General features: G+C 44.0%; 1 protein-coding gene across 1 annotated transcript in view; it reads left to right on the top strand.

Moving 5' to 3' along the window:
- The window catches only part of DSCAM (Down syndrome cell adhesion molecule), a 909,566-nt gene that overhangs the window by 831,366 nt on the left and 54,511 nt on the right, over window positions 1–23,689 (top strand). The window contains exons 24-29 of the mRNA XM_011984189.1: window positions 4,105–4,222; window positions 5,632–5,795; window positions 7,363–7,461; window positions 10,988–11,176; window positions 12,363–12,653; window positions 16,347–16,523. Of these exons, the coding sequence (XP_011839579.1) occupies window positions 4,105–4,222; window positions 5,632–5,795; window positions 7,363–7,461; window positions 10,988–11,176; window positions 12,363–12,653; window positions 16,347–16,523 (1,038 nt within the window). The remainder of the gene's footprint in view (window positions 1–4,104; window positions 4,223–5,631; window positions 5,796–7,362; window positions 7,462–10,987; window positions 11,177–12,362; window positions 12,654–16,346; window positions 16,524–23,689) is intronic.

The raw sequence follows: 23,689 nt of genomic DNA, 5'->3' as shown, positions 1-23,689 counted from the left end.
ATGGTTCTGATCTCCTGACCTCGTGATCTGCCTGCCTTGGCCTCCCAAAGCACTGGGATTACAAACGTGAGCCACTGCGCCCAGTCAATAGTGGATGTGCTTTTTAAGACCACCCTGATCTCTCTGTCCTGAATGGACTGCAGAGGGGGAAGGGTGAGAAAAGCAGATGCCCAGCAAGGAGGCCAAGGGGTCACCCAGTGAGGCTTGGAGTAGCAGAGTAGCAAAGAGGATTGAGAGGAGAAGCCGAGGGGCCTGGGCTGTGTTGTGGACACAGAGCAGAGGAGACTCGGTGGCAGAAATGGAAGAGGGTGGAGAGGGAGATAGCAAGAATGAAAACCCAAATTCTCATGTGGGTTAGCATAAGTGGAGGCATGATTTACTGATGAAGAAGACCATGGAAGAAGTGGATTTTGAAGCCAGTGAGAGGAGGCACGGGCATTTGGAGGGGTTCCAACATGACAAAGAGCCATTCACTCAGAGGCGTCTATGCACTGAGGTGTGTCCTGGCTCTCGAGAGACATCTGGAAGGAGGCAGAAATTCAGGGGGGTCAGCATCTGGGTATCCCTTACACCTGGGATAGGAATGAGATTGGCTGAGAGATGGAGGAGAGATGAAGGTACAGGATGGCCTCTCAAAGGGAGTGGGAGCAGGGAAAGGAAAAGGGGGAAAGCCAGACAGGCAGGGGAGCCAGGAGGGTGTTAAGCTGCAGATTCAAAAAAAGTGCTTGCAAAAGGAGGGAGCGGTCAGCTGAGGCTGCTGCTGCTGGAAAGTCAGGTGAAACCAGGCAAAAATGCCCCTCAGTTTGGCCACGTGGAGGACCGTGGTGACCTTTCTGTGAGTGCTGTCAGTGTGGAGGGGCAAGCAGAAATGAGCCTGAGTCAGGTGAGAAAGTGGGTAGGAGGTGAGGGGCAGGCTGACTGGGCAGAACATTCCTTCAACACACATCCACTTGGAAGAAGTGACAACCAAGAGAAGAAGCTTGGAGGTGTGGGAGGGTCTCATTCGAGGAAAGGCTCTGGGTTCATTGTTTTTTCATGAGGCCTGCCATGAGAGCATGTTTGTATGGTAATGGGAAGATCCCAGTAGAGAGGGAGAAAGGAGAAGTCAACAATACATAAGAAAGAGCCCATGACCACAGCTCTGAGGTTTAGAGGAGGAAATGCCAGTAGGTTCACAGATTTGGTGACTGGAAATGCAGGATTCCTGGATGGTGTCCCTGAAGCATTAGGCAACTTGGGGATGGTGGAGGGAAGCCCAGAAGTGTGAGAAGAGGAGGGACAGTAGGAAGCCATCATTGCAGGGAACGGGGTGTCCCTGAAGCATTAGGCAACTTGGGGATGGTGGAGGGCAGCCCAGAAGTGTGAGAAGAGGAGGGACAATAGGAAGCCATCATTGCAGGGAACGGGGAGGACATTTACTAAAGAAACAGTAAGACCGGCAGGAAGTACTGACAGTTCAGTTGAGGTTGGTGATCCTTAATGGTGGTCAATCTCCAAGTACTCTATTGCATGGATTTTTTCCAGAAAGTTTCAACTTTTCATGCTTAAGGGAGGTTGACTCAGGGTTAGGGTTGCTTTAGGTAGGTTTTCTGGAAAGGGGATAAGCTAGGGAGTGCCCCAGGATGGAGCAGATAATCAACTGGGCAGTCCCCACCCAGAAGCCTAGACGCTGGCAAACCATTAAGGCTGAAAGGCCCATCCTAGAGGGGTGGGGATGTCCACAGCAGAGGAGACTGAGACAGGTTATTCTGTACTTGTTTGGAAGTCAAGGCAGACCAGCAGCAGTCTAGCGACAGGTAACAGGGTCCAAAATTCAGATATAGATTGAAGAAGAGGAGGACCACTGCTTTTATGGAGGGAGTGGCAGAATGGGGCCATGGCACTGGTCCTGGGGGAAGCCCCTCCTAGGAAGGGGTCCAGGACACGAACGAGGCACAGAGAATCTGGCCCCATGGCTGAGAACAAACAGGACCCGAATCAGAGGGGACACCAGGTTGCAAAGGGGTTCAGTTTCTCATCAGAATCACCTGGGATACTTGTCAAAAGGTAGATGCCCCAAGCACATGAAAGAGCTGCTGAATCCACAAGGCCGTGGTGGGAACCTGCATTTTAAACAAAGATTCTAGGGGATTCTCTTGGCTGCCCCAGGTCTAGTGTGTTGAGTTGCCCAGTCATGACATTTCTGGCTAGAGACCCTTTAAATTTCAACTGTCTAAAATGGGCATTGAGCTATAGCATTGGAGGTTGTTGGGCTTGAAGATGAAGTAGCTCTAGCTTGTATTTTTAAAATTGCTAATGGAAAAGCATTCGTAAGTCCTGGAGTTAATTGGAGGGGTTATGCCCAGAATGTTAAAGAACAACAATGGAATAGAATGGAACAGAGTCAAATCAACTAGACTAGACTAAACTAGGGTTAAGAAAGGGTAGAAAACATCATAATGCATCACATATAGTGAAGTCTTTATTCAGGCAACTTTGTTTGCACTCACACAAACATCCCAATGCATGTGTAGCTTCTGGAATTTGATGTAAAACATATTTCTTAAAGTGGCTGACTGTTAAAAAGCCAGAAAGCCCATAACTCTAGCTGAATTTCTCTAGCCACCCGCCTTTTACTGCTGAGGACATTCTCCACTCTCTAAAGAACTGTCTGAAGAGTGTGAAAAAGAAAATGCCAAAAGCTACCAGTGCGGGAAATCTGATGCTGCCTAATCAGGACCTTTTTGTTATCATGATGCAAAATCAGCAATGTCAATGACTGATTAAATGAGCCCTGCCTTAGAATACTTCATCTCAGTCTGCGGAAACTGCTTGAAACATGGGTTTTGCTGCAACAAAAAACAAGGTCTAGCTTCTAAGCCCTCTGGCATTTCCTTTTTCTCTCTACTCTTGCTCACAGTGCCCAGAAGCATAAATGTCTGATTTGATCTGGTAGATCCTAGTGACTAATGTGGGTATTCTATACTAGGATGGCTGCATAATGACTTGGCTCCGGGTACTCTGCCCTTCCTGGGATTCTAGAGCTTCCCTGGGGGAGCCCTCTCACCTTCCTTTGCCAGTGCAAACCCTCAACCCAGAAATGGTGCAGGGGTCTCACATTGGCCCCATTTTTATGGGCTCTGAATCAGATGAAGGCTGCCTGCCACCTGTGGTTTTTGGTCTGTGCATCTATTGAGGGTGAGCTCCCATAGGGGCACCTGTTTCCTCTATGTCCCCAGCTCCATGACAGTGTCTGAAACATACTGGCTAAAACAAAGGACAGGAGAAGCCCCTGGCTCCTGTTTATGCCCCAGAAAGTAATGTCCCAATGTATGACACAGACTGAGCAGATTGTTTTCCTCTAGAAGACTTGCGTGTGGCGTCCCTGTCAGCTTTTGTGACTCACTGATGGAGGTAGTACTAGAACCTCTCATTGCTGGCCACACTGGACTTCAAGGCAAGTTCACCATGAGCTTTTTTCCTTGTCTCCTGGGACTTCCTGCTACCTTGGGGCCGTGCCAGCACCAGATGCCCCTGGCAGATGCTCCTGTTTGGGCATCTGAATCACTGTCCCAAGCAAACGGTTGTTCTTCGAGAGAGGCCACTCTGAAAATGTTCATTCTCCTTAATGTGTGTCCTAGAGATCAAGTTGCTATAACACAGTCGGGAAACTGATAAGTAGAACTTGTTCCAGTTTTACTCCTTCCCGTCTTTGGGGCCTTTGTGTTTTGTATTGTCTACGTCCTCTGATATTAAAGTATATTTTCATGAGCAGTTTTTGTGTTGAGATAAATTGCTTCATAAAGTGCTTTGAGAAGTAATTGGGCTCATAGAAAACACAGCTTGGAGCTGCTTGGCCTATGAAGCCCCACATATTTAATTTGGACTCCTCATGTTTAGTCAATAAAAGAAAAACAAATGCTACAATGGGAATTTTCTGCGAGTTGTGTGTTCTTACAATGACAATTCCTCATAACCCAGGTACCAGGGAGTAGCGTGGACAGTTGTAATGTGACTTGGCTTCACATCCATTTTTGGGTATTGCCTTTATTGAGTAGGTCACGTTGGCCTCTGTGCAGACGCGTCTGTGGAGTAATCAGGCGTCCACTTGGTTTGATTCCTCAGCTCCTGCGCGAATCCTGACCTTCAGTGGGACAGTGACTACCCCATGGATGAAAGACATTGCCTTGCCTTGTAAGGCTGTTGGGGACCCTTCTCCTGCGGTCAAATGGATGAAAGACAGGTAACCAGTAACCCAATGTATGCCTTCAGTGAAACTCTGAGAGATTACATCTGACGTACTTAGGGTGGGTCTAGTGGTCTTCTAATTTTGTGTTTGTTTATATTAGTGAAAACTCAAGGAAACCTACCAATTCTTCTGAGATGAGGGCAGGGAAGAAATCTCGGCTTTAGCACTGAAAGGGTCTGATTTATTGTATCAACCGTCTGTTAATTCAGAGCCTTTTAATTCATGAGAGAATGCTTGCAAGGAAAATGGTCGAACCAACTCAATTATTGTGCACGTTTGCTGTACCCTCTCAGATAAATTGTCCATGTAACTGAGATGAATGTACCCAAGGTTATTGTGTGACTTAACATCTATCTCTTCTTCTTTAAAGATAGCGAACTAACCATAACTCAAATACCTTGAGAAAGGACTTTAAGAAATGGAGTACATTAGGACTTTGCTAATTTAAAATCTGGTTCTCCATACTCAATAGTAATTATTAAAATAATAGGAGCCGAGATAGAGGGAGAGAGAGAGTGAGATGTGGTCTGTCCATATAACTTTTTAAAGTGCTTTATCTCTATTCAGGAGAAGAAATTAGGATATAAGTAAAGGGTTGAAAATTCATTTATGAGCATAGAAATATGATATAATGGATTCAGAAGAAAGCCTATTTTCAAGCAAAAGCACTTAGAAGGCATAAACTATAGAAATAATGGCTTGGTGTAGTGACCAAACTGTAGAAATAATAATGGCTTGGTTTAGTGACCACTTTTCTCATGCATTTAAAGTTGGTTCATCCAAATGAAATACGTAGCTCCCAAGGCCAAGCTGGCATTCTGCCTATTGTGGGAATGACCCCAGAGGACTGGACAGTCTGCCACTGGAGCAGTGGTTATGATGGCCACGCAGTTCTTTTCATACTGGGGTAAACTCATCACCCTCTTGAGACATCACATGTCATTTTTCATGCCAAAATCATGAATAATTGTGACTTTCAGTGAATCTGAAAATGATCCCAAGGTTTAGTTTCCCCTATATGATTTGTTCAAACTGGCGCTTCTGCCTACAGAAGAAATTCCCAGAATTGCCAAAATGAGGAGATCTGCAGTGCCCACAGAATGGAGTAAAGAAGGACCCATCAGTCTCTGGCATGGATGAGGAGCCCATTGACCTGAGCCAGAATCTGGGCCCTTGACGCAGATCTCGTCTTCAGCATAACATTTTTTACAAAGGAAACCTTCAGCTACACAGCTATTGATTGTTTTCATTATGTAATCATATTTAGTTCTTTCATAATGCAAGAAATATGAAGCTTTCAGACGTCTTGTTTGCTTCACAGAGAGTCTTTATGCTTTTCCCCAACCTCAGCTAATTTGGATTGTAATTTCTTTAATCTGTGCATTTTTCTTCCTGTGAGGCAGTAACGGGACACCCAGTCTAGTAACGATTGATGGGCGGAGGAGCATCTTTAGCAACGGAAGCTTCATTATTCGCACAGTGAAAGCAGAAGACTCTGGCTATTACAGCTGCATCGCCAATAACAACTGGGGATCTGATGAAATTATTTTAAACTTACAAGTACAAGGTACAACATCTGAGGACTCTTTTTAATGATATCTTTTACATGTACACTTTGTATGCAAAGGGTAACATTGAACACATTTTAAAATCAGCCCTTATAAAGCGCTAATCTCTGTTTTCATATTACAGAAAACAACCACATGTTCATTTTGCAAAATGTAAACAAATCAAAGAAAATAAAAAGCATTCACAGCCTCAGAAATACCAAGATACAAAACATCTTTGCATACAGAATGCCTAGTCTCTTTTTCCTTTATGCGTGCATGTCTAAAAAAGTCCTTCTTAATTTCCATTAATTGCACTGTTTACATATGTGTAAGTGTATCCCCAGAAAACACAAACAAAAAACAAGTCTGAATTGTGGTCTTTTTCGTATGATAATTAACCCCATTTTTATATGCAATGTACTTTATAAAATGACAGTGACTGGAGCTCTAACTAGATTTCTATAATATTTAGCTATGTATTTAATACTAAGTATTTTTCTTGATATCATACACAAAATGTGCACAACTTCAAAAGATTGTCATATTAAAATTTTGTGTAAATCCCGATCAATAACTGATTGAGTTCAGATTTGTATGCACAGCAATATTTTATTAGTAGAAAAATCAAAGTGTGTGCCTCTTTGGATTTAGGTGTTGTCACATTAATAGATTACAGCAAGTAAAAGTAAAATCAATACTGTTCTCAGTGGGATGGAAGGAAAGGAAAAGGACTATATTTCTAAAAATACTGCAAAATTGATCTTGAATTTCAAGTTAATTGAAGTCAGGATAATTCGAGGGCATTTTGGAAGACAGGCACTATATTATGACTCTAAAGAGATAGGCCAATATATCAGGCTTCTCTCGGAGGAAAATAGAAGGGAATTTTATATGAAGCTTTATATGAAGCTTTCTATATGATTTGGATAACCTGATTCTGAATTTAGTGTTTCTGTCCTCAGAACCGGTCCAGACTTATTTACCAGTATGTATTCTACAAGCCTTGTAAGAGAGACCAGTTCATGTTCTGCAGTTCAAAGGCCTGCTTTTGATTTTCAGAGGGGTGTGTGTGTGTGTGCGTGCGTGTGTGTGTGTGTGTTGCATCTTGGAGGAATAGCTTAGAAAGTGAAGATTTTTCCAGCTCTTTTTCCCACTAGCTACTTTTCCTCCTTCCCCTTTCCCATCCTGAGAAGAACAGAACTGCTAAGTGGATGCCATTTATCTTTTCCATTTAAATTTCATGGCAGAAATTCATAGTAAAATGAGGCATGTATACTTAGTAAGTTTAAAGAAGATTTCAATTAGTGATGAATAACTCAGACAGTCAAGGAACTAGTGAGGAAATGCGTTAGATATGAATCCAAGAAGAAATGTGGCTGATTTTTTTAAAAAATTCTGTTCTAGCTCTTTAGCCCAGGATATCAACTAAATAGACATTTTGACAGAAGTGAATTGCTTATTTTGGCAATCTAAAACACTTATTTAATAAGTGGCTGTTAAAAATGAGTTGGTAAATGACTGTTCAGGAAAATTAAAGATGTGAAAAAACTAATTCTTGTTTTCTAAAAACTGTTTCCTCTCTAGTTCCACCAGATCAGCCTCGGCTTACAGTCTCCAAGACCACGTCTTCCTCCATCACCCTTTCTTGGCTCCCTGGAGACAACGGGGGCAGCTCCATCAGAGGTAATAAGGTAGAGATTGTACACAAGAGTTGATTAGTTGTGTGATCCACATGCCAATAAGTGACACATCTTCAGCAAATGACTGGTATGTGTTAGTTTATTCTCCCCAAAAAATACATATAAACAGTCCCTCCATTACCTAAGACAGAAACCATGCATCTATTTTTAGGATATTTGTTGAAACTCAAATCATTCATCCAAGGATGCTTATTCACAGAGTGAAATATCAACAGTTGCAAGAAAGGAAGAAAAAAGAAATTTGGGCATCTCTTTTTTGAGATTCTAAATACTGTTTCTTTTTTATTTTGTCAACACAATGTCATTCATTTATGTAACCATACGTACTGTCCTGACTTAGAAAGTAATAAAAGACAGAAGACCTAAAGTGTACATGTAAAACAATCTATTTGCACAAAGCCTTTGCAATTAGTTCACAGTTGAGGTATATAAACAAGGTTTTGTTTTTTTGAGATGGAGTCTCACTCTGTCACCCAGGCTGGAGTGCAATGGCACTATCTTGGCTCACTGCAACCTCCACTTCTCCGGTTCAAGGGATTCTTCTGCCTCAACCTCCCAAGTAGCTGGGATTACAGACACGCACCACTGCGCCCAGCTAGTTTTTGTATTTTTACTAGAGACGGGGTTTTGCCATGTTGGCCAGGCTGGTCTCGAACTCCTGACCTCAGGTGATCTGCCCACCTCGGCCTCCCAAAGTACCGGGCTTACAGGCGTGAGCCGCCACACGCAGCCTAAATGAGGTTTATATGGAAGGAGTGAACATGATCATTCTAGTGTAGGTGGAGTTAAGCTAGAGACAGAAGATACACAGGAAAGAGGGCCTGAGCCATAAAAGAGGTCCCAGGGCTGGGGAGAGAGAATAGGGGCTTAGACTTCCTAAGGCAGAGAACACCCTTTCTTCTGAGAGAGAAGGAAGGCTGGGAAGTAAACCAGAAGTCAGGAGCAATTCAGAATGACTTCAGTGGTGTGCTGGATCAGCTCCTTCCGGCTCCAAGAGTGGAGTGCCCCATCCCTTCCCAGCTTTGCACTCAGTAGCCACAGCCATCCTAAGAACATTCCCTCACCATGGAAATCAGAAATGCTACAAATAAGAGCCTTTTTTCTCCTCTCCAAGAACCAGTTGTTAGACTTTTATCAGCATTCCAATGGGTAAAGGGAAGATCTTTCTTTCTTTTCATTTTTTTTTTCAGGAAAGAAAAAGTGAGGTGATTTTTTTTTTAAATAGTGGTGAGGATGTGTCTATGGATTTGAGCATCATGGGATAGGTTTGTAACAGCTGCCTTGTGGAATGCACAGGGAGTCATTAATAGATGAACAAAGTCATTGCCAAGAAGCTACAAGGACCCAGCTGCAGATGCACAGCACAAATTGTAGGAGTCACAATTATCACAGTTTAATGACTTTCTCTTCTGTTTTGTTTTGTTTGAGATGGAGTCTCACTCTGTCGCCCAGGCTGGAGTGCAGCGGCGTGATCTAGGCTCACTGCAACCTCTGCCTCCTGGGTTCAAGTGATTCTCCTGCCTCAGCCTCCCACGTAGCTGGGACTACAGGCATGCGTCACCACATCCAGCTGATTTTTCTTATTTTTAGTAGAGACGGGGTTTCACCATGTTAGCCAGGATGGTCTCAATCTCTTGACTTCGTGATTCACGTGCCTTGGCCTCCCAAAGTGCCAGGATTACAGTCCTGAGCCACCACACTTGGCCTAATGACTTTCTTAAATGATTATGGACAGCTGGGAAGAAAAGTGGATCACAGATTACCAGTAACATAAGCATGACCAGAAGTCTAAAGAGTGGGAGAAACGAGGCTCCTTGTTGAAATGGCCTACCAAAGGTTCCAGGCTGACTAGAGAACCTTCTTATAGGAAAAAAACGGGGGGCATCTGGGGATGGGCTCAAATGAAATGAGGCTTGGATTCTGCAAGTGTGAGAGCATGGAAGAGGTAGAATAAGAGGGGTGTCAGAGCACAGAGCCCTCGGGATGAAGCCAGTTTTAGTGAGGGAGAGTTTCCAAGACAAAGATAACCCAACATTCCTGAAACACCATAGTGGCCAAAGCCATTGCCATCATCAGGAGGTGTCGTAAGTTGTGTGCCCACACTGATGGACACTGATGGCACTGAGGATGATAGCAGGGGACAGGGAACTATACAGGCCTATCACCAAGGATTAGAGGAGTTTTTTGAGGTGACTTCAAGGGTGGAAAGTGGGAGGAAAGCGGAATCCCTATAATATGCAGGGCAGCTGGAATACAGGCTGGGATGTGGCTGGGAGCAGGTGCACAGATATCACCTGTCAGGTACTGAAGGAGCTTTGCGGAGGTCAGATGAGGAACACAAAGGCTCAGGAAGGAGCAGGGACCCTATGGCTACAGAAGTCCAGTGGGGAGGGAAGGCTGAAAGGAGTAGGGAAGACACTGACCGTGACCTCGGAAGGAGGCATCAGAGATGAGTGTGGAAATCAGCAAACCTGCCCATTTGGGTTTAGGAGACACTGTAGTGTGCAGGGAAAAAAATGCTTTTTTTTTTTATTAAAATGGAGCTCCACAGGACAGGAATAGAAGGTACCAACCCATTGTTGCAAAGACACCATATTCCAGGCCAGCTAGCCAGGGTGGAGAAGGAACATGGCTGTAGATAACAGGGATGAAGGAGCTAACAGGAAGAATATTTCAGCATTCACGGGGGTGAAGAGCATGGGCTTCAGGCTGACTGAAGGGTCTGTGTCCTCCTTTCTGCACGTGGGACTCACCACTTAGCTGCTCTGGATCTCAGTATGGGAGAGTCATCACTGTTCCATAGACTTGCAGAAATCCTGTAAGCAAAGGGCTCAGGACAGGGCTTGGCATGGAGTGAGTGCTCAAGAGTGGACAGTCATCGTTAGTAGTTGTAAAAGTAGAGGCAGTGGTCCTGTGGAGGAATGAATTGTTGGAGGAATTTTTCAAACTAAAGAGAAGCCAGGTTACTGTCAGAATATTGGAATGACTGCAAGACTTGGAGTTGTTACTCCTAGTGTCTATGGATTGTGAGACCAGGAGTGCATGAGAAGTGAGGCAGTTGAGGAAATCTCTACTCCCATTGATAACGTGTCCCTTTCCCAGAGATTCAGGTCTTGTAAAAATAACTCAGCTTCAGCCTATGTCTGCACTCAAGGATTCAGGCACGTAAGATCTGAGGGGCAGATACTGAGCAACTTAGTATTCCCTGCTGCCCAATATGGCTTTTAGAAGAGAATGAGCAGAAAAGTGGTTTAATTTTGACCACACTATCCAGCAATACTTTGCAGTGATAATGTCTGGTGTGGCCCAAATGACTCACTAATCAATACATCATGGCGCTTCTCCCAGGCTGGGTTAAATTTCCTGGAGTCAGAAAGAGTGAAAATGTTCCTTCTGAAGATTCTTCAGTTCTGAGAACGTTCATTCTATTACACACACAAAATGCAAACGTCAGCCCACTTCCCGCAGAAAGCAAACAGTGCTATGTGAATCTTTCTCATTCTCTGCAGGATACATACTGCAGTACTCTGAGGACAACAGCGAGCAGTGGGGGAGTTTTCCAATCAGCCCCAGCGAACGTTCCTACCGCTTGGAAAATCTCAAATGTGGGACTTGGTATAAGTTCACACTGACAGCCCAAAACGGAGTGGGCCCAGGGCGTATAAGTGAAATCATAGAAGCAAAGACCTTAGGAAAAGGTAGGTGTGCCTTCTCGTCGCTTCTAAATGTCCTCCGTTTTCCCAGCCAGCAGGGGAGATTGGAGTCATAAAAGATCCATCATGTTTTATGTTTATGTGTTTGAACTTTGTCATTCCTCAGATGGCTTCAGCAGTGCCACAGCATAATGAGAGGGACAGCTGGACCTTCCAGAGTGTTCTGGTCCTCTCTTTTATTGTTTCATTTGCAGTTAAAGAGAAGAATGTCGTTTGAAAATCAAGAGCGTGGTGAACGTGAGGTGCCAAGGCTGTATAGCCATGAAACGTGACACTTGCCCTGTCAGCCGTTTTGAGGCCCTATTCTCCCTTAGCCAGCCCATACCCCCACCTTCCTATCATTTCCGCATTGCCACATAGCCCCTGCTTTTCAGAGGGAAAATGATGGGTAAATTGTTAACATTTCAAAATGAGTTGCATTTTTTTTTAATCTAAAATGTGGACTTTCAAGGAGATGAACCCCAAAGAAATGATATTCAGAGAAAGAGGTTTTGTCCCAGGAACTCCAGAAGGAAGGAGGGGTGATGCAGCTCTGTGTGAGCCAAGGGAGAAGGTGAGGAGATGTCTCTGCAGGCTTCCCTCCCATGGGAGTCCTATCAGGTGGAGTGGGGTCAGATGGCAGGAGAGCGAGTAATGAGATGGCAAGGGTATTATTTGTGCCCGGTGCCACAGTTTTGAGTAACAAGTGGTAAGAGGTCAAATGATCTGGGATTGATTTATGCAGAAATATATCCATTAGGTCCCTGGGCTCCAAGACCAAGTGTTTAGTTGTGGAGGAAAATCTGTTGGTGCTTCCCAAATCCAACTCTGTCTTCTCTTGAGTCAGGTTCATCACATGAGGATGGAAAAAGGTCAGCCCAGCCCACTGCAGCGCAAACCACAGAAGGAAACCCATACGTGAACGTCGCATTGTTCTTTAGGGAACTCTAAGATACCCCAAAATAACCTCTGCCCGTGCAATTTTCCCTCACACACCCAGGTCATTACAGTTGGAGAAAGCCTCTTGGTCCATAAAGTCTCTATTAATGGGACAAGTTGCCAGTGCCTGTGAGTCAGACTTGAACTGAGCTCCTGGCCTCGCTGGAGAAAGCAGTCTGAGGGAAGTGCGTGAAGACGCTGATGGCCTCCCCATGTGTCCTGTGAGCTGACCTCCATGTGCCTTCTCCCGCAGAGCCCCAGTTCTCAAAGGAGCAGGAGCTGTTTGCCAGCATCAACACCACGCGCGTGAGGCTAAACCTCATTGGCTGGAATGACGGCGGCTGCCCCATCACCTCCTTCACACTGGAGTACAGGCCCTTTGGGACCACGGTTTGGACCACAGCTCAGAGGACCTCTCTCTCCAAGTCCTACATCCTGTATGACCTGCAGGAAGCCACCTGGTATGAGCTGCAGATGCGGGTGTGCAACAGCGCTGGCTGCGCGGAGAAGCAGGCCAACTTCGCTACGCTGAACTACGACGGCAGTAAGCTGGCTGGCTTCGTGGCCCTCCTGTTTGTGTCTTGGGGAATGTGCACGTGGGCCCTGCCCCTTTCCCATCGAACATCATCTTTGCCATAGTATGACCAGTGCCCATGGAGCCCATTAGGCTTTGGGGATTCAGTGAACTCTGTCTGGGGCTCCCTAGTTCATTATATCCAGATGACCATCACTGTGTGTCCAGAAATAAGAGACTCAAATGAAATGAGGCTTGGATTCTGCAAGTGTGAGAGCATAGGAGAGAGAGAACAAGAAGGGTGTCCGAGCACAGGGTCCTCGGGGAGAAGCCAGTTTTAGTGAGGGAGAGTTTCCAAGACAAAGACAACCCAGCATTCCTGAAACACAGCAGTCGCCAAAGCCGTTGCCATCATCAGGAAGTGTCGTAAGCTGTGTGCCCACACTGATGGACACTGATGGCGTCTCAGTGGGGAGTCATGGGGCAGGAGTGATTTCTCTCAGGGCTGAAGGACTCTTGACCATGTGGTTCTGTGCTTGTGTTGATGTCTATGAGCTAACATTGCTTTTGTTGTCTCCCACCCCTTTCCCCACCTCATCCCAATCCACATAACAACTTTCTTTTTTGCACTCATTATGCCCTTAAACTGCATGTGCGAAAACAATTTTCCATGGTAAAGGAGCTTATGTTAGTCTCTGGGCAGGAGCAGGGTCACCGATGGAAATAGGATAATAGAAATCCATGAACACGTGCACACACACAAACTCACACACACTTGCCACTTGCATTTACTTTCCAAAAACTAGGTGAGGTGTCTCTTGACATTAGTTAACCAAAAATAAATGGTTGAAAATCTCACTCATTTTTTCTGGTATCAAGGGCCATTTATTGCTAACTGAACAAATGCTAAGCCCAGCGAAGCTGAAAGGGAGCGTGTCCTTGACTGTAACTTAGTAGGGGAACTTTAGAAGGTCCCGGTAGCAGCGCGTTGATGCTGATTTCTCACTAGGGGAACAGCAAGGATTGAGTTAGGTGCTCTAATTGCAAGGTAAAAATGGCAGCAATGCATCAGGATGAATTGGAACTCCAGCGCAACTCTCCTCAGAGCCTTCTATTCATCTTCTGTTGGTCAGGCTAGACCACAGTGTTGAATGACTTAACCAAGAAACACCGAAACCCTTTAATGACAGTTAGCCAAACCAAGACCAAGTTGGAAGTACTCCTCTACCTGTGGGTGATGCTTTGTGAGGAGACATCTTTCAATGAAGTCACTCAAAACTAAGGGCTGTGAAATTAGACAGAGGCAACCCATGAAAAGCATCAGCCCTTGAAGAGAAAGGTTGCCCTCTGGAAGAGTGATTCTTCCTCTACTTCGTGCATTTGGGAGGCCGCTTTATTAAAGCTCCAGCAAGTAGCTCCTTGGAGCACAGTTTATGCCATCCTAGGAAGAGTGTCTGTGAACCTAAGGACCCACCGAAATGACCACAAGGAGCTAATGAGGTGAAGTTGCCTGGGATTTTCATCTGATCAATTTCTCCTATAATGTCCGGATGGCTCAGAACTGGCTCTTCCTGCTTCGCACACAGAGCAGACCTACCCCAAATCTCCTGTCCAAGGTCATTTTTCCACAACACCCTCCTCCACCAGAGCCCAGGGTCTTCCTGGCACTTCTGGCCTGGGTCTCAGGGCTGTAGGAAGACCTTGAGCTTGTAGAAAGCTCTTCTAGTGTTGGTTACACCAGCCGGGGTCCCTAGCCTCTGCAGGGACTCTGTCCTATGGCCCCAGAATAGCCTATGCCCTCCCAGACAACAACTTTTCTCTTCAGGGGCTGATGCTTTTCATGGGCTGCCTCTCTCTAATTTCATAGCCCTCACTCAAGTGACTTCATTCAAAGGTGTCCCCATCACAAAGCATCACCCATAGGCAGAGGAGAACTTCCAAGCTGGCCTCTCCCCATAATGTGGCTGAATTATTTGATCTTACAAAGTAAAGAACTTTGACACTTACCAGACACTTTACTTAGCATTTAAGGGTTCATCAAAATCCTCTGTTAACCAGCATACATTTGAGTAGTAAGTATCTTTTTTGCTTTAGATCATTGTCTTACAATATTCACTTTCTGGTCCCCAGCTTCTCTATAATATGTGCAGATGCCTGGGCACCCAGCTTAAATGTGCACACTGATGATATGCTCACAGCTCATGATTTAATTAGAAAACTACTCGTGTAGAATTTGAAACTGTGATTCTAATTCACAAAGTGCTCTGCGGATTTTAAATGTTTGTCTTCTAAGAAAACATATCATTTTCTCACTTTAAGATCCCAAATTTTGAAAAATCCTGCAAGCTACCTTTACATTTTAGAAATATGAAATGACTTTATGACAGTAAGAAATAAGACTGCATGTTTATATTTTCCTTGAAAGAGATTACAGATTTCTTTGGACCAAACTTATGAATAGATAGCTTTAATATCTCTATTGTCACATCTGCCTGAAGAACTTTTTTATCTTGAGAAAACCAAGATGGACAGCCTACATTCGTATCACTCAGGTGTCAGAGTCCTCCATTTATCGATCTCACTCTTTCTTCTGCCATTTCCTTAGCCAAATGTTTCTGCTTGTCCTTGTGTTGTCTTGGTTTTGCAGACCCATCCTTATGGGCATCCTGTAAGTGCCTTTTCCCTGAATTTCTAAGCATTTGGAGACTTGGGTTTTCACAAAAACACTTTGAAGTTGGAAAAACAGTCTTCTTGGCTTTAGCGGAGATCTCAGAGGAACGAGGATTCCATTATCCCTGCTCTGCTTACTAAATGCGGGATAAAGACCATTTTGCTGGGAGAGAAATTACATTATTTTTGCATTCTCTTTTCCTGAAGTGCTGACTTTCTGGCCCTTGCTGTATATGGAAAGTGCAGTGGGGTGGAGCATCTTACATAATGGAGGGTAGCAAAATACATACTCCATAAAAGGTGGATGCCTGTGTTTAGATCTCTGCATCCATTGTACTGAGCATCTAGATAGAAGACAGCTTAAGATAGCTCAGAGTTCATTTTCCTTCAGTGTTTCCTTATAACTCGAAATAATCTGGATTTTGTAGCACTATTTAATAATGCCGGATCAAAAGTAGGCTCCTTTAGAAACCTGGATGGGTCCCCTTTGAAAAGTTGTCTGTAGCTCTCGTACTCTTAGATGGCAGCTGTTAAAGTAGATTTGGTCTTACACCTGTGACAAAAGCTCACAAATAACCTAATCACAAGGGATTTGAGCTTTATGCCAGTGTATCTAGGACCCTCTCCCTGCACACGTGCTTCTGTCCATTTGCCCAACCTTTTGTTCATTCTTTGATGTGCAATTTTTTCAAGTAGTCTCTATCAGTTGTAGTGTGGGTGACAGTCAAGGGAACACTTAATTCTGGGTAGATGCATGTGGCTTTTGTCAGCACCGAGCCTGGGCCTCATGCTTTCAAGTGCCTGCGCTCAGTAGTGTGTCGCAAAACGAAGTCCTTTTCAAATGTGCGCTATAGAATAAGTTGGAAATTCAGGCAGAGGGAGGGAAATAAATACGAAAATAAGTGAGCCAGGGCCTAGAAAAAGAGTTCTTTTCATTTTTCATCATCTCCGACACCCTAGGATCACACCGCGATTTTTATAACCTATCATCCCTAAAAGCTCCACCATGCCGTCTTCATTAATAGCCATCTAACACCGTGGCCCTGCTTTCAGGTACAATTCCTCCACTCATTAAATCAGTTGTCCAAAGCGAAGAAGGGCTGACGACCAACGAGGGGCTCAAGATGCTGGTGACCATCTCCTGTATCCTGGTGGGGGTCTTGCTGCTGTTCGTGCTCCTGCTGGTTGTGCGGAGGAGGCGGCGGGAGCAGAGGCTGAAGAGGCTGCGAGGTAGGTCTAGACCCTGCTGTCCACCTCCGCATGTCCCCTGCTGCTCTGCAGCCACCGGGAGAGATGCCAGCTGGAGAACAAACCTCAAAAGGGAGTAACTCTTCCTTCTCTGACCCAGGTCCCCCCACTGCCTGGTTCTCTGATGTTCCTTCAGCGACACTGCAGAGCCTCAGGGAAGAACAGTAAGAATGTTCCTAGCTCGGTCAGAAATCAGGCGAAAACCAGCCCGTCCCCTAAATCCTAGCTGTTGGTCGGCAAGGAAAATTAATTTTTTAATTCTGGTCTCTATAATTTTCAGTGGGTCCAGCAAAGCCACCAATTATGACTTTCTATGAAAAGATCTCTCAGATTTGCTCCAGGAATGAGAATTATTTGACTGACTGGAAGTGGAAATTGAGGGCTTAGGGTACTGGTGAAGCATCATGAAGCAGACGACACATGCCATCCCAAATTAGAAATGGGAGCTGAAGCCTGGTGTAAGAGTTTCACTCTAATGAAGCAAAAAAATAATGAAGGCTGGAGAAGCCAGGCCAGATGAGCTCCATTGTGAACAGACACCATGATTATAATGTCCAGCCCCATGTCGTTCTGTGTGATGAGGCTGTTCTCAGCTTCTGGCCAAGAGCCCTTACTTGCCCTTGCTCTGCAATGTGAGGACAAGGAGTTATTTCAAATATGAAACTGTGCAGAAGTGTTCCGAGGTCCTTTGCCCTTTACCGGTGAGGGTATTTAACCAAGCCGCTTTTTCGGTAAAGTGCATTACAAGGTATTTTCATTTTAATATCAGTGTAGTGTGGGATACTTCTATGCAGCATCCTGTGTATGTTTCAAAGTTATGTTCAAAATACAAATCTGGAAGCGCTGTCTCCTCAACGTATCCCAAACTTTCCTGATACATTTAGAAACCAATGGCGTCTTCTGTAAATACTTCATTTGACCATAATCCACTTAGAGCAGAGAACGTGGCAATATTTTCACCTGTCTGCACTTATCCAAAGCACCCCTTTTTATGGAATTCTAGTACATTTTACGATCAACTTGCTTTTGCTATGCCAACAAGTTACAGTTCCGAAGTACATTGTACTTCATCTGTACAATTAAGAATCTGTCCATGTAAATCTCCTGCAGCCCAATTAATTCAGGTAAACATCAGTCTCCTTGAAATGTTCTTTCTCAATCGTGCAAACCAATTATCTTTTAATTTTACAGACATTACTTGAGTGAATGCTAGGTGCTTAATATGCAAAGATGAAAAGAAAGAGCTTTCTGAACTCTGGGTTTAAGGTAGGAGGTAGGCCCATAGCAGCTACCAGTAAAAGAACAAAACTGTCATGAATACAGAAATAGGGCCTCAAAGAAGGCCTACATCAGTGAAAAAGAAGGACAGATTAATCCCAGGTGGAGAGGGAAAGGGAGGCCACCTCAGTGCTAAGTAAAATAGAACTACAAGTGTATAACACAGCCCATTATGGTGAGAAGTTCCATACAACATGGACCGTGTTGAATTCCGTTCAGTTCATGAGTGTTCATCACTAAAATACAAAAAGGATGTTTTCATAACCTTGTTCATGGTGGCCTGGACTTTAGGAGAATTATTATGAGATACCAAGGGTGTCTGTCCTTGTTACCGTTGGATAACTATGTCTAACTACTTGCATTTAGAAGGCTGTACGTTGTCTGTATGACATTTCTAAAAACCAATAGTAAATATTTCTTATTAATGATTTCGATTTAATCACAAGAGTTAAGCATCTAGCTAATGCTTCTCATCAGTCTACACCCTCTGCCAAATTCACCTTGTCTTCTTTTCCCTGACTCCTATCGCTCTCCGTCCTTCCCAGCTATGATTTTATTTTTCCTATTTACCTTTGAACTTGAGCACCCCAGCAGTGCATTTCCTGTCGCTGAGAGTGCTTCCAGATAAAGGTGCTGTGGACTCTAACTGAGTGAGGCCTTTGGGTTGAAATGATGACCCATGCATCCTGTATTTGAATTCTTAGTAGTTCTTTGTGATTTAATTATTGCTGTATAAGGGCTGTCTCCAGAAAACATCCTGGGGCTGGCGTTTTAATTCTTGGCCTCTCTGCTTCTAGACACTAGTGTTTTGCAGTTGGGCTTGGTAAAGAGAGCAGTCCATCACCTCAGAGAACGTGGCCTTTCATTCCCCAGAAACAGTTTTGTTTTCTTTGTTCTGGGGAAAAGGTAAATCCAACACAAAGGTTTCAGTAGGAAGAAAATAAGTGCTGGGGCAAAGATTCCTAAGAGAGGTTAAGGAGCAAAGGAGTTCAGAAAAGTAGCTTGCCGTGGCACAGAGGTATCTGCAGTTCCGCATTTTGTACATGGCTAACAAAGGTTCTCAAATCAAGAATCTGACAAGAGGGCAGTCAGGATGCCAAGGATTGGGTACACAATTTCACACCACTTCTGAGTGGCAAGTTTTAATGTAGACATACTGCAATAAATTCAATTTGACAAACCACTGTAGATTATCTACTAGGTGCAAGATGGAACCTTTTTTTAAACTATTGGTAGCATTTGCTTGTCGACCATTTCTATTTGATCACAAGAGTTTAGCTAGGTCCTAGAGAGAGAAGAGATTTCTAAGACACTGAGAACTATAAAAGGTGACATTGTAGTGGCAGTGGGTCAAGACTTGCAAGGGGCAGACTCATGTCTGTACCTGTTCAAAGCACTGCCATAAAAGGACAGCGCCAGAGGTGAGGGTCATAAAGGGGAATCGATGAAAAGTCAGGCCTTGCCCCAGAAAGACCTTTGTTTCTTAGTCCTGCAGGGCCCTGAAATGTTCATTACTAATACAAAGTGTTTTCAACTCACTCATGGAGGGAAATTGCAGCTGCCGAGTTTAAAGGAATAGGTGCCTATGTATTCAATATCCGGATTGCATTAGTCGAATCACCCAATTACAAGCGAACCCACATGAGGTACAGACTCTGTGCCTGTGGAAGAATAAGTTTAAATATATTTACAGACTCTACAGACAGAGTATTTTGATTGTCAAAAGTAAGGACAACATTTCTAGTGACATGTCAGCATTGCCTGAGCAACCATCTATCAGGATCAGAAATGGAAATAAGGAGATTTGAATTATAGAAAAATATTATAGGGATCCCCAGTGAATTAGAGTGATTAGGTGAGATCAATTTTATATGGTTGAAATTTGATCACATTTTTCAATTGCTAGAAACTACAAAAATGTTTATAGGCTGAGTATGTTTTACTGTATAGACAAGTAACCTAGTTAGATGAATATAATATGATGTTATTTTATGTAAAATTTTAGAAAGAAAGAAAGAAAATGGGACTCTAGCAGTGTAGTCAACCTATATTCTCTCTTCCTGAGTACTTTACTAATTTTAGAGCATAGCGACCTCCTAAACTCTAAATTGCCTGCAAGTGCCCACATTTTTTTAAAATCTATAACCTTATCCAGGAGTTCAGGAGCTGCATTTTGCTTTTAATGGTGCCCTGGTTTTTCTTCAACTTCTAGATCCTTTGAAGTGCAAGGTTATAGAGTGAGTCACTGGTTGGGCCTGAGATGCAGGCAGCCCCAACCTTATAAAATGTGATCCCATGTCAAGTAATCAACTCCAATCTTTCTAAAAGCCTCCTCCTTTGGTATGCATTTATGCAAGAAAGCACAAGCTAACTCGGCACCAGTTAGCGTGGGTCAACCTGCAGGACTTCAAATAAGCTAAAGATAAAAATCAGTGAGGGATGTCACATTTGACCATGCTTTTGTGGCAAAGCGTCTTGCTTCTCTTGAATGGAAATGTGTTTATTATTTTAAAGATACTTTGAAATGGATTGTTACAAAACTGATCAATTCTAGAAGACTGTTCCCAAAGAGGATCTGGGTTCATGGTGCTATGCAGGCAGATTAAGGGGTGGGTTATGAGGAATCATTGTTATTTTCTGAGTTCTAACAGGACATTTATCTGCTCTGCAAATGAGCCCAAAGCTCCCCTCATTTGGAAAACCAAAAGGTAACTTGAACTTTGCTAATCTAAAGCAGGAATGTGCATCCAGGAGCCCAGTGACACTTAGACTTGAGACAGACTCAAAGTCTTAGTAGATGCCCCAGCACTAATGCATAAAGCCACCCTAAATGTGGGAAGCCCACATTGTTAATGAATTAGTAGCACACATGCACCCTAGAGATTTCATTGCCAAGTGTGGCTAAGATGGCATTAGAAGCCTGTACCCTGAAACTCTTTAGTTCTGTGCTTTGTGTTTTCTTTCTCTTTCTTTCTTTCTTCCTTCCTTCCTTTCTTTCTTTTTTTCTTTCTTTCTTTTTCTTTCTTTCTTTCTCTTTCTTTCTCTTTCTTTCTCTCTCTCTCTTTCTTTCTTTGTCTTTCTTTTTCTTTTTCTTTCTTTCTTTCCCTTCCTTTCCTTTCCCTTCCCTTCCCTTCCCTTCCTTTCACTTCCTTTCCTTCCTTTCCCTTTCTCTCTCCTTTTTTATCTTTCTCTTCCTCTCTTTCTGTCTCTCTTTCTTTCTGTCTTGGTTTCTTAATGAAATTATTCTTTGAAAACGTCAAACTTGTTATGGCAAACTGAATAGAAAAGGCTCTCTGCATCTGAGAGCGGGAAGCAAAGAGCATGGGGGTGAGGGGGAGTTGAGGGCTGCCCGTGGAGGGGGACCAGGGAGTGGGCAGTCGGGAGGGGATTGTGGGTCTCAGCTGGGCCCTGGAGCTCCGCCTTGCCTGGGTGTTCTATTTTGTCTGTGTCTGTGCATGCAGTTTTTTCAGATCATCAGTATATATGGCCTTCTTTTTTTAATATATGTCTGCCACAGTTTTCAAATCAGCTTTCATCTGAGCATTGTGATGATTGGAAGTCCTATTTGGGATCTTGTAAAAACATAATGCAGGTTTATAGCCCTTGCAAAAATAGCTACTTTATGAGACTATTTCAATTCCACAGAAAGGCAGGGACTGTTGAGGGAGAGGCTACAAATAAAAGCTTTTGATGGATGGTAATATAAGGTCAAAATCTGCTACCCTCAAATTTTTTTTGTGGGTGTCTGCAGGTGACTGTCCAGTAAAGATATTAACCTAAGCATCTTCCAGTTTACGTAACTAGAACTTCAGACATTAAAACATAGTCTTGTGGCTATAAAACAAAATTTCTCTTTTTTAAAGAAAAATTTGGGTGTGCAAAATGTGAGGCAATTCAGCCTCTCAAGCTTTGCACAGTCGCAGTGCCTGGGGTCGTGGTGAGCACTCTCCCATGCCATGCAGTGGCATGCTCTGCCTTGTTGATATGCAGCTTCATGCCAGGCGCATCACCAGGATGCAAGCCGTGGTCTACAAACAGAACACAGGAACTGTGCAAGGCCAAGCTGGGAGCCTCCACATCCAACCAGAGGTGCCATTTCCCAAAACTCGATCTAACCACGTCCTAATCCACAGGCTACTAATGTTTCCCATTGTTTCGCTCCTCTTTCTTTTCCATAGTACTTCACTATACACCATCTTGCCTTAGTCTTTCAATAGCTGTGCAAAACGGTTGAGTATGAACTGCCCATTATGATGCCCCATTTTCTTTCTTTTCTTTTTTTTTTTTTTTCTCTGAGACAGAGTTTTGCTCTTTTTGCCCAGGCTGGCGTGCAGTGGTATGATCTTGGCTCACCACAGTCTCCACCTCCCAGGTTCAAGCAATTCTCCTGCCTCAGCCTCCCGAGTAGCTGGGATTATGGGCATGCACCACCATGCCCAGCTAATTTGGTATTTTTAGTAGAGATAGGGTTTCTCCAAGTTGGTCAGGCTGGTCTCGAACTCCCAACCTGAGGTGATCTGCCTGCCTCAGCCTCCCGAAGTGCTGGGATTACAGGCGTGGGCTACTGCATCCAGTCATGATGCCCCATTTTCTGACATGAAAACTGAAGGCCAGCTATAGAATTATCCAGAATCACATATGAGTCTAGGCAGAGCTAGAAGGGAGTTCAGATCACTCTCCCTACCCCACTCCTCTTGCCTTGAAACTTCTGTAGGATTTTGAATATTCAAGTAAGAAACAGGTTTTCTCATCAACATTAAGTAAGCTCTAAAGGTTTATCAATTATACCTGAAATTAGATGGTGTATTAACACAGTATCAATAGCTACTATGTAATTTTGTTTGCCCATCAAAATACTTGGTCTATTGATTTTGTATCTCGATATTCACTGCCCTTCACCCTTCTCCTAATTATATTTTAAATATATATACATTATATATAGAGAGAGATACATATACATATTCCTTCTAGCTTGCATATCTTCAACCTACTGCCTCTCTGATTCTTTCCTCCACTGAATACTTGAGAGTATTCTGTCGTCAGCTACACTACCTCTCAATGCCTCCCAAATTCTCACAGTCCCCTTCCACTCATCACCCAAATGTAACTGCTTTCCTGAAGACAGATGACCAGTTATTCTCTGATCTCCACATTATCCTTTCAGCCATCATTTTTTAGCCCTCTTTGCAGCATTCAGAGTGTTAGCAAATGTTGTCTTTTGAAATGCCTTCGTTCCACATTTTAATATCACTGGATTATCCTGCTATCATTTCTCCATCATTTCCCAGCCCAACAGATAAGGGAGGAGCCCAGAGCCAAGGATGGATGTGTGGGAGTAGCAAGGGGCTTTAGAAAAGATGTCGCAAAGTCTGAATCTCAGATTGATCTGAAATGTGTGGGAAAAAATGTGACAGGCAATGCAAGGGCTGTTTAGCTGTGTTTGTGCAAGAAGAACATGGCTGTGAACAATGTTCTCATATTAACAGATGGCAGGTAGACAGGAGAGCTGCTCAGCATCTGCTTTGCTTGATGTGTACCAGGAGAAATGCTATTTGAATCAGAAAATGTGGACCAGGAATTATAAAAAGAAGGAAGGGAGGAAGGGAAGGAAGGAAAGGAAGGAAGGGAGGAAGGGAGGAAGGGAGGAAGGAAAGGAAGGAAGGGAGGAAGGGAGGAAGGAAAGGAAGGGAGGAGGGGAGGAAGGAAAGGAAGGAAGGGAAGGAAGGGAAGGGAGGAAGGGAGGAAAGGAAGGAAGGAAGGAAGGAAAGGAAGGGAGGGAGGGAGGAGGAAAGGAAGGAAGGAAGGAAGGGAAGGAAGGGAAGGGAGGAAGGAAGGGAAGGAAGGGAAGGGAGGAAGGAAGGGAAGGGAGG

Source organism: Mandrillus leucophaeus, unplaced genomic scaffold (assembly GCF_000951045.1).
Source record: "Mandrillus leucophaeus isolate KB7577 unplaced genomic scaffold, Mleu.le_1.0 Scaffold262, whole genome shotgun sequence".
In the NCBI taxonomy this organism is placed as follows: domain Eukaryota; kingdom Metazoa; phylum Chordata; class Mammalia; order Primates; family Cercopithecidae; genus Mandrillus; species Mandrillus leucophaeus.
Note: the sequence above shows the minus strand (reverse complement) of the source record. Positions and strands in the feature narration are given on the sequence as shown.